General features: G+C 31.3%; 1 protein-coding gene across 1 annotated transcript; it reads right to left on the bottom strand.

Moving 5' to 3' along the window:
• Nucleotides 1-9,622: 9,622 nt before the first annotated feature.
• Nucleotides 9,623-10,957, bottom strand: LOC132067693 (uncharacterized). Its single transcript, XM_059460997.1, has 2 exons — nucleotides 10,840-10,957; nucleotides 9,623-9,906 (listed from the first exon to the last, which is right to left on the bottom strand). The coding sequence occupies exons 1-2, from the start codon at nucleotides 10,955-10,957 to the stop codon at nucleotides 9,752-9,754; spliced, it is 273 nt and encodes a 90-aa protein (XP_059316980.1). The 3' UTR covers nucleotides 9,623-9,751.
• Nucleotides 10,958-11,297: the final 340 nt, after the last annotated feature.

Genomic DNA, 11,297 nt, shown 5'->3' with positions numbered 1-11,297 from the left:
ATCTTTGTTTGTATTTGAAAGCCAAATACAAAATACATTAAAAAATCTACATCTCAAAATACACGTTTTTGAATGTCTTTGTGTTTTTTGAGTGCATTTTTTATTCTGTTTTGTTAATAGCCGACGCATCGTTTTTGAATGTATTTGTCATGTATTTAAATTTTTTTATCTTGTATCTGAATGTATTTGTTGAAATCCATTCAAAAATGCGAAAATTTGAATGTATTTGGCTTCATATGTAGTTGGAATGTACACAATGTATTTGAAACACATCAAAGAAATGCATCAAAAAAGCCACGAAATACATTAAAAAAAAAATCACTAAAATACATCAAAAAATAATAATCATCTGAAATACATTAAAAAAAAAGACATGGAAATACATTATAGCAAAAAAAAATCACTGAAATACATCAAAGCAAAAAAAAAAAAAATCACTAAAATACATCAAAAAAATATTAATATCTAATTTAATAGTTCCACCGTTAAAGGCTAAAAATAAGGATCCTTTTTTTTTTCACCATGTTCTCGTGTATTTGTTGACACGCATAAAACATATATTTTCACAAAATGTAGCCTAAAATGCTAATATTTAAAAGGTAAACTACAAATGATAAAAAACTACAATAAAATAATCATTTGAGTAATTTTACCATTTAGAAAAGTCGATTTAGTTGACCACTTCTAACTATTTATGTTGCGATAAGTCAATATGTTCAACTATAGATAAGGATAGCCTTGTAATGGCAAAAATTTAAATGCATTCGACTTTCATATTAAATCAGTAAAGTAAATGTATTGCACTTATTTTTTTTACACATTTCTTACTTAATCATTATTAAAAGAAATTATATTCTCAGTTAATTTTAACTTTTAAGATTATATTACTTGATTGTTTATAAGTATCCACCGCCTTGTAAATAACTAATTAAACAAGCAAAGATCAAGTCGACTATTCGCTCTACTCTTGGAGCCGCTTTGGATTAGCTATAGCATGAAAATTGTGCATTATTTCTAAAAAATAAGCTAGTGATAGTCAACTATTTTTTTGACTTATAATCTGTTTTACTTATGTTCCTTGATAAACTAAGTTAATGGTCAATTTTTTTTTGATTATTTTAAGACAAAATGATTTTGTTCACTACCAAACACTCAAAATAAAATAATTTATAGCCAACTAAAGCTCAATCCAAATCAGCTCTTGATCAAAACTAAAATATTAAGTTGATTTTTTTTTTGCGCCCAATTTTTAGAAGTTGCCTGTTTTTCTATGTTTTACTTTTTTAATATATATTTTACGAACTAGTCATATATAGTTCAATTAATTTGATATTGCAAAAGATAGTTTCATGATATAAAGTCTTAATCTACATGTATACATCGTCCTCTAGTATCCTACATCTCTATGGGATGACATAATTTGTTTTGTCCATATATGGTTTGAAACAATCATCACTTTATGTGTTAGTTTCTAAAGTTGAATTAGGCTTAAGTTTCATTTTTTAACATAGTATTAGAGTTATGTCCATCCTAATTCTCGAGACCCCATTTTGAACCACGTTATATCGTTTCACTTTCCATACCCAAAACACGGCGGATAATTAGCCCCAAGTATCACAGTAGGAATAAGATACAATTTATTTTTTTATAATGTTTTCGGTAAACGCTACAATTTCATTTAATTAACTTTTTATTAATAACTGAAATCCCAAATTTCATTTTCTTAAAATATACTAAAAATTTGAAGCCTTGCGTGAAATTAATCACGAAAGAAACTATTAAATTTTGAAAGAAACTATTAAATTTTACTTTATATGAATGCTTGTGCGAATTAATTGGCATGAACAAACACTGTAAATCGCATTATACAAATAATTGAAAAGGGAGTGGAGAAACCATTCAGATATTTCCTTTATTTAGTCTCATAGCTTCCATTATATAGGGATTAAATTTGTAGGAAGTACAAAGACATGCATAACACATAGGAGTTGAGTAAACACTGCAACTTATGCTATTATTTTTATTTTTACTTATGTAACAAGTACTACATACTCCATATATCATGAGAAAAGTGAGAATTGAAGTTCCTTTATTCTAATCTCAATTACTTGACTAAGTTTATAAATTGGTAATACTAATTTGGAGGAATATGATCAGGCCAACAACACTTGCACTCTATGCACCAAGATACGAGACTTGGGCCTACAGTTTGTCCTATCCACCATGCTGCGGGCACAACCCATTGGGGCCTAATTGGGTCATTCAACGGCCCACTTGTGTCCTGGGCTTCATTTGCTGCACCCAAATACAAGTGATAGTATTCTCTTTAGTACAAACTCTTCTCCGTCATAAATCTTTTTTTTGCGGGGCAATTCGCATAATCGTCTACCTTTTGGGGTTTTTTAAATTTCGCCCTCAAATGGTCATTTTAAGTTACTGTCCTTCACCTAAAACACTTATCGGGTTCGGGATTCGAATTAAATAAAAAAATTTTAAAAAAATTGCGAAATGAGAGTTTGAATTTAAATTCTCCCTCTCCGTACCTCGCTTTTGCGCATATATTTTTATATTTATTTTTTTTTCTTTTTTAAGCGCAAACTTTTTTTTAGTATATCTTTGCGGAAAAGTTCCACCTTATGGGCATACTTTTAGTTATGTCTTAATTAAAAATCGCCCCATAAGGCATAACTAAACTATACGTTAAGGAAAAGTTCCGCCTTATGAGACAGACTTTAGTTATGCCAGATCCGGCGCATAATCCTCTAGTTTTTCCTGCTGAAACAGATGTCGATCCGTACGTACACCCCCACCCTTGCCTTGCGAAATTATTTTTTTATTTTATGCCCGAGTTGCGGCTCGAACTCGTAACCTCATATATTCGCCCTCAATTTTCGGTCAAGCGCAAAACTTTAAAAGACTATAAATATTAGGCAAAATTTAAAGACCACAAATAGAGGGGAAATTTAAAGACCACCCCGAAAGACGGCAATCCGGGCTAAAAAAAAATGTTTTTTGCGCTGATTGTCCTTCATTCGCGTTGGTTTCTAAATTTTTCAGGATTTCAACGTGCTGCCTTTAACTTTTGCCCTCTGCCTTCGCAAAATTCTTCCTTTAGGCAGAATTATATCCATGCAAATTCTGCCTTGCGAAATTCTATCTTAAGGCAGAATTTGCATGGGGAGAATTTGCAAAGGCAAATGGCAAAAATTAAAAACCACATTTGAGGACAAAATTATAGACATCAAATGGCAATCCGCAATGCCGTGCTTAAATTATTTGTCGTGTTACTAAAAATAGTTGTTTTAAATTATTTGTCGTTTAAGACGCTCAAGACATAACTAATTATTTTTTCTCCACATTACCCTCAATAGAATTTTGTCATTAATGGAGATGACATATAAATAGAGTAAACATTACATGAGATAGGTTATAACTTAGACACAAATAAGAATAAAAGTAGGGCCAATACCCGTCATGATTAATATTTCATATTTGGCTTGTAAAACAAAAAAAAAATGACAAATAATTTGAGATGGAGGAAGTAAATGGTGGGAAGAACTTTTTACACCATCCGTGTAATGAATTTTTATGCTATTGGGTCACCTTTAGCTATTGGTGCCAGTAATTTAATTTTTCTTAAGATTATGAATTTGACATCTTAAGAATGTTTACTTATAGATGTATTTTGGTGACTTGATAATGAGAAAAAAAATTCTCACATTAACATGTATATAACTTCCCAAAGTAAAAACATGGATTTGTCCTCCGTGTTTCATGTTTTGTAATTTGAAAAAGATCTTAATATACTCATTTACTATAAAAAGTATCTCAATTTTAATCGACGTTTTTTTACACTTCAAGGCCATTGATAATACTCTTAGGTTAGAATCGTTTCGTATTTATCCTTGATTTCAGCTGAGCTCTAGCATGGTGCGGACTTCACACGTCAAATTATTTCGGGAAAAGGTCGAAATTAAATTTGCCTCTCTACTTTTGATTAGAATTTAAATTACCATCTGCTTTAACTAGGAGCTTTGATAGGATCAAGGGTAATTATGAGGTGATTTTCTAATGGTAAAGGTACAAATGATCGACACATACAATACGTTGTATCAATAGCGAAGCCACCCTTGTCCTAGGTGTTCAATTAATATCCCTTCAGTGGATAATTACATCATGTGTAGATTGGTAAAAAGAAATTATACATATATATAGATTATATGTTGAATCCCCTTGACTTCTTAAGTGCATTTATTTCTTCATATTTTGACTCCTATCAGTAAAATTCTGACTTTGTCAATGCTTCGTACAATGCAACTTTTAAAAACTTAAATTTCCACATAAGAAAAGAGCTGCATGACAATGTAGAGGCAAATAAAATAAGGTAGAAATACTTACACGGAGTAATGGAAGTGAAGGACCAGCAGGCATGTCCCTGGCATCAGCCTCTGAAGACATTATCATAAGCACAAACAAACAAATTATTATAAACAAAAGATTTGTCTCGAAAACCATTTTGATCAATGAACCCAAAATTAAATGTGTTCATAAAATTCTTCATGTTTTTCTCTCTCCTATTTATAGAAACTTTTAGATAGAAAGATTTCAGTGACCAAACTTATGTGCTCCTTTGGGCAACTTTAAGATAACCTTTTTTGGAAAAAGTTAATGTTACGGAATGCTTGTTGTTTTTAAGAAATTCTGTTAATAACTGATTTTTTATTATTAAAAAAAAAAATAAAAGAAAATCTACCAAACAGTAAACCTAACCAAATCAATAGTACTAAAAAAATGAAAAATCCAAACGACTCCAAGCATGTTGGCCACCTTTTCAAATTTGTTCTCTTTTCCATTTTAATCTTTTGTTCTTAATTATTTATATTTTTATTAGTCTATGATCTTATTTATATTTTTATTCTATATAGTGTTGGCCTGAGCTATTTTTAAGTGGATTTATATGATTAGTGAATATTCATATAATCGATCTGAACTTATATTTGATATTGAATCTTAGTTATTGTTATTGTCATCAATAATATACTGCACCTCAGCTTTTGCATAATACATACTACGTACACCTTCCCTTTGCATAATATTACCTTGCTATTTAATTTGGTGATGTATTATGCTTCCTGATTCTATCAGCTCCTTCATTAATTTAATTTGGTGTGAACTTTTTCCTGCCTTTTTACAATTGTTATAGCCATAACCTGTGGCAATTCCAGCTCACAACCACGGGATCCACCTCGCGAGGGAGTCGGTTCAATGGTCAATCGCTATCCTAATTGTATATATTCTAGTTTTTTTTTTCTTTTGCTTATTTGAAAAATCTACAAGTTTTCCAGATCGATTGGCATCAGTCTAATGACCAAGGGTAGTATAGTAGATGTTGAGGACCCAACTTCTAACTTAACTTCACGGCCAAATATGAAATGTTAGACGCATAACAAAAAGTCTTTCTCATTATTAATATTGCACGACAATTGTGAACTCAGGGCGCACGGTTGCATAAAGATGGTGCACAAAATTTCTTGATGCGGGGCAATGGAGACCTCTCAAAATAAGTACCTATAACTTGAATTGAATTTTGGAGAGGAAACTATTAAGTTGGCTAATGGTTAACAGGTTGACTAAGAAAAATCATGCTACTTAAGAGAATAATTTATTTGATTTAACAATTAAGTTTAGTTATAACTTATAAATCAATCATATATACCCGCAGTACATTAGAGGGTGATTTGATATTGGCGTTAATTAGCTCGGAAAAATCATGTCACTTACTTAAGAGATAAGTTAATTTGGTTTAACGATTATGTTTAGTGATAAATCAATCATAATTCTATTTAGCTTGTTAAACCTACTCTCTATGTCTGTCTTCCAACCTAATTCATTTTTGTTGAGTCACTTTAATTAACTAATTCTAAATCAAAGGGTCCAGAAACTCAATGTTATTATTCTTGAACAACTAGGAGCTACACTTTCTTTTCGCACTGTTATTAATAGAAAATAATGACCGAAATTGGATTCACTGGTCAACTGCTAGGATTGATTACTTATTTCGAAAGAATTGGAGTTATATCTCCTTTTCATTCCAAAGTTGTTATGTATTTTCAGGTTAAACTTATCGAATTAACTTTTCATTAATATATTCTTTCCTCGAGATTTAATCCAAACCACGATGAATTTAAAGGTTTAGGTTGAAGAACATGAAGGCATAGCAGCATGGCTGATTTACTTTAATTTAAAGTTGTGTGAGGTTAAAAGTTGGGCAGCATTTAAGGGGTTAGGTCTTAGCACAAAATTGATAAAACAACTATGGTTTATTTTACGGATAAGTCCGATGTGGTTTTCTCAAATTAGTTAAATGTGTACACATATTAAATTGCCTTTTCTTCCTGCTTTGGGATGTACTATTTTTTATTTATTTATTGAAGGTGCATTGAATTGTTGGCATCTTGTAGATTTTGGATTAAGATTTGAATTAAAAGGCATGATCTTGGAATAATTACTTTGGTTATTGCTAAGCCATATCCTCTAAAGAAACAGTATTGTATAGCCTTACAAAAGGAAATTTCATTAATTGCGCAAAAATATTTCTTATGGGCTTGTTTGAAAATTAATGTGTAATTACTAGATTATGTAATTACACAACCAAATACTTACAAAGGTCAATTATTGTTATCAGAGATTGTGGTGGGATGATAATTTATTCTTAATTAGAAATCTCGAGCTGAAATCTTGCAAATAGAATCATCTTTAATAGTGGATGTTTACGCTCAAATGAAATTTTACAATGCGAATACGAAATAATAATCACCTTTACTCCGACATCTTTTCTCTTGAGCACAAATCTCCTTTAGGTTTTTTATTTTTTTATTTTCTCAACTGTCAGATTTTAAAGCGAGTATTGAACATCGTATATGAAAATAAGGTCAGTTATTTAAAAGATTTAAAATTTAATTTGCAGTCAAACACAATTTTATTAGAATTTGATGTGATTCTATATGCAGGAATAATAAAATGAACCACAATCAAACAAGCAAGATAAAGATACAAGGATTCTAACGCGAATGGGCTTTAGAAAAAAAAAAATAAGGATAATCTAACAATTTAAATACATTCATCATTAGATTCAATCAAGGGGGAAAAGAAAGGAACACACACATGGAATCCTTACTTTAGAGTATCCAAGAGAGGTTCATTGAAGAGATACAAGAGAATCCTTCAGTAAACTCAAAAAAATAGAATTTTCTATCTTCAAAGTTAGCTAACCCTAATAAGAAAGACTTAAAGACTGTTTGTACTAGTCTTGCAAAAATAGCTAGATTACAAGAATGATCAAATTATAAAAATAATCACTTGAACATATTGGTGGCTATGAAGTCTTCCTTCTATGCTTCTTTCAAGTCCTCCAAACTCATGATCATGGTGAGAAGAATGCTACAAAGTCTTTGATGACCTCCTTGTTTGTCATCACTTCCCTCATAAATTTATTTGAGAATGTTATGGACTTTAAAAACTCTTTAATCGAAACTTCCATGACACTTTGAGTTCTTCGCAAGTGATTGAAAGCTTTCATATTCAAGATATCCCACACCATCCCTCTTGATATCAATCCCGCTACCTCGATTTGCATTGGAATTCAACATCTCTATTAGCGATACACGTAACAGCATTTTGTCACCCAATACCTTCGTGCTATTTCTCCTTCCAATGTTACACCCAACAATTAGTTCAACTCCATAAACAAAAATTCGAAATGTCGAATAAGAGTTGAACACCTCTAACTATTTCTGTTGTGATAAATTCAATATGTTCAACCATAACGATAGCCTTGTAAATTATAATGGCTAAAGTTTTTAAATTCATTCAGTTATTATACTAAATCAGTAAACGTACGACACTTATTTTTTATACATATTTCTTACTTAATCATGTATTAAATAATTTATATTCTCAGTTAAATTTTAACTTTTAAGATTATATTACTTGATTGTTTATAAGTGTTTACCGCCTTGGAAAATAACTAAACAAGCAAGATCACGTCGATTTCACGTATTATTAAGGCTCATCGATAAAATATTCCCTCTACCCTTGATCAAAATTAAAATGTAAAGTTGAAAGCATTTCTTAAACATAACATAAGAGTTATGCCCATCCCGATTTTAGTAGGTTGCGATTTTGAACCCATATGTACTTCTTTAATTTTTAATAATTTTAATTAGGGTCCTCCAATAATATGGATATGAGGTAATTTGCTTCGTTAAATGTACTTGTGCAATTTTCACCCCATAGAATAACTTTTACTGTTGAATTAAATCCCAAATTCATTTTCTTACCTTATAGTGGTAAAATTTTAATTTGAAGCCACACGTGAAATTAATCAAGTGATTGCACGGTTTGTCCTTCAAATGGATTAGTGTTTAATTTTTACTCTTCAAAATCGAACTTATGTCTGTAGCGGCATAAGTTACGCATCATAATATCCACAAGTTATGTCAGATCTTAAAAAGCTTATGCCCCTATAGGCATAAGTTTGATTTTAGAGGACAGAAATTAAAGACCAGCACCAAAGAGGGACAAAAGTGCAAATGACCCGAAATCAATCACGTAAGAAACTGTTACATTTTGCTTTGTATGCATGCTTTTAGAAATGGGAGAATGACGTATTTTACATGCTAGGCATATATTTACAAAATATGTCGATACTTTTCAATTTACAAAACATGATGTTTTCTTACAAAACATATACGAAATTTCGCTCAAATATTGTGTAAGAAAATTGTATGAAATGCGTATATCTCCAAGGCTTAAAAATTTCGTGTATGAAAACTATATGAAATATGTATATCTTGCTCAAGACTTAGAATTGTCACATTTTTTGTGTACCCCATAAAAACGGTATGCAATATGTATATAATTTTTTTGTACATTCTAGCTTTTTGAAAATTTAATACAACTACAATAACATTCATTTTCTTACCATTTAATACAATGGTAAAACAACATAGAAAAAATTACAATTTTCTCTAACATAAGCCTAACATTATTCCTACAATTCATTATCAATGAATTCAACACCTAGCGATCTCAAATTCATTACACATTGAAAGACGTCTCCTTAATTTCAAGGTCCGCAATCCATGAATTAGTATTTAATTCCCCCCGTTTTCTTCTCTCTACAATGGATCTGGCAGTCCATCGAAGGCGAGGGGAAGAAGGTCTTATGATCTACCGATAGATAAGACTTAGACGGGATGACGACATCGACGAGATGACAACGAAGTAGAATGAAACGAGTCTTGAATTAGTTTTTCGTATTTGACAAAATCGATAATGACAGTAGTTAGAGTGCCTACCAATTCCCCGATAAAATCCATGGATGAAAAGTTTTTTGAAAAAGGGGAAAAGATCAAACGGAAAGGAAATTTATAGGTTTGATGATTTTAGCTTGGGCAAAGAGTGAGGTGGAAACAAGAAACGTGCAAATGACCAGGGGGGAGGATTTTTAATTTTTCAATCATGTTTTGTAATTAAGTTGTTATATTTTGTATATACAAAAGTTCCTTACTTTGTATGCATGCTTTAAGTAGTATTATTAGGTCATTTTCCGTTTAGAAATTTAAGAAGACATTTACTGCAAATTGCATTACACAAAGTGAATGGACAAACCATTCAGATATTTCCTTTATTTAATCTCATGTTATTTGACAAGAGTATATATTATTTTATTTTAGTAATATAGTACTAACTAGGGGGAATATGATTCAGGCCAACAGCAATCGCAATCTAGGCACAAAGATAGGGCAGTTTGACCCAGATTTTTTCCTATCTGAATTACAGGCCCAATCCATTGGGGCCTAATTTGGTCATTCAATGGCCCACCTGTGTCCTGAGCTTCTTTTGCTGCACACAAATATACAAGTAAAAGTAGCATTTTCTTAGTAGATAAAAGTGGAAGGAATTCTTACACCATTAGGTTGATGAACTTTTATAATTTTGGGTTATGTTTAGTTATTGTAGCAGGTAATTTGATTTATTCTTAAAATTATAAATTTTACATTTTAAGGAGGTTTATAAATAAATATCTTTTGGATGATCCAATGTTATAACTTAAACTCATAATGGGAACTGAAAGATGCATGTTCTTTGAAGTCAGCATAGCAAATTTGCAGGGGGGGGGGGGGGTCGTCCTTGTTCCTTTTTTTTTTTTTTTTTTTTTTTGGAAAAAGTCTGAATTTACCCATTTACTATACAAAAAAATCTCAAATTGATCAACATTCGTCATATTTTAGGGTCATTCATACCCTTATTGTTAGCAAATCATCTTGTGTTTACCCTTGAATTTAGCGGAGCTCTACCATGGCGTGGACTTCACATGTCAAATTACTTCGAGGAAAGGTCGAAACTAAATTGGCCCCTCTACTTTTTATTATGATTTAAATTACCATATGTTATACTTTAATTAGGAGCTCTGTTAGGATCAAGGATAAATATGAGGTGATTTGCTAGTGGTAAAGGTACGAATGATCGACCCCAAAATATGACATATGATAAAGATACTCCATACCAAAAGCGGAGCCATCCTCGTCCAAGGGGTGTCTATTGATACACCTTATTCACTATATAATTACATTGTGCAGATAGGTAAAAAGAATAATATGTTGAATCTCCTTGATATCTTCGTTGTATTTACTTCTTTATATTTTGACTCCTGTCAGTGAAAATTCTAGCTACGTCACTGCTTTGTACAATGCAATTTTAACCTTTAATTTCCACAGAGAAATTAAAGAGTTGCATGAGAATGTAGAAGCAGAAAAAATAAGGTAGAAAACTTACATTTGAGTAATGGAAGTGAAGGGCCAGCAGGCATGTCCCTTGCATCAACCTCTAAAGACATTATCATAAGCACAAACAAACAAATTGTTATAAGCAAAACATTTGTCTTGAAAACCATTTTGATCAATGAACTCTAAAATTAGATGTGTGTTGGTATTTGTGGATGATTAAAATTCCTGCATATTTTCTCCTATTTATAGAAAGATATCAGTGAGACAGTGACCAGATCTATAGTGCTCGTTTGAGCAACTTTAAGAAAACTTTTTTGGAGTTAATGTTACTTTTGCTTTTTTTTTTATAAAAATTTTTCACACTACAGAAAATGTTCACACCACAGAAAAACGCTTCTTAATGGCAGTTTGTTCCTTAATTTCGCAGCAGTTTAAACTGCCGTAAAATAAATATAGCGATGGTTTAGAACTGTCGCCTGATTAGTTGTTGTAAAACCTTTCCCGGCG

This window comes from Lycium ferocissimum, chromosome 1 (genome assembly GCF_029784015.1).
Source record: "Lycium ferocissimum isolate CSIRO_LF1 chromosome 1, AGI_CSIRO_Lferr_CH_V1, whole genome shotgun sequence".
NCBI lineage: Eukaryota > Viridiplantae > Streptophyta > Magnoliopsida > Solanales > Solanaceae > Lycium > Lycium ferocissimum.
This window is presented reverse-complemented; position numbering and strand designations above follow the sequence as displayed.

What these genes read in the sequence shown, in the direction of transcription:
- LOC132067693 (XM_059460997.1), bottom strand. Translation starts at nt 10,957, where the DNA reads ATGGTTTTCAAGACAAATGTTTTGCTTATAACAATTTGTTTGTTTGTG. An exon ending in TTCACTTCCATTACTCAAAT is followed by an intron (nt 9,907 to 10,839) that starts GTAAGTTTTCTA and finishes ATTTGTGTGCAG; the next exon opens with CAAAAGAAGCTCAGGACACA.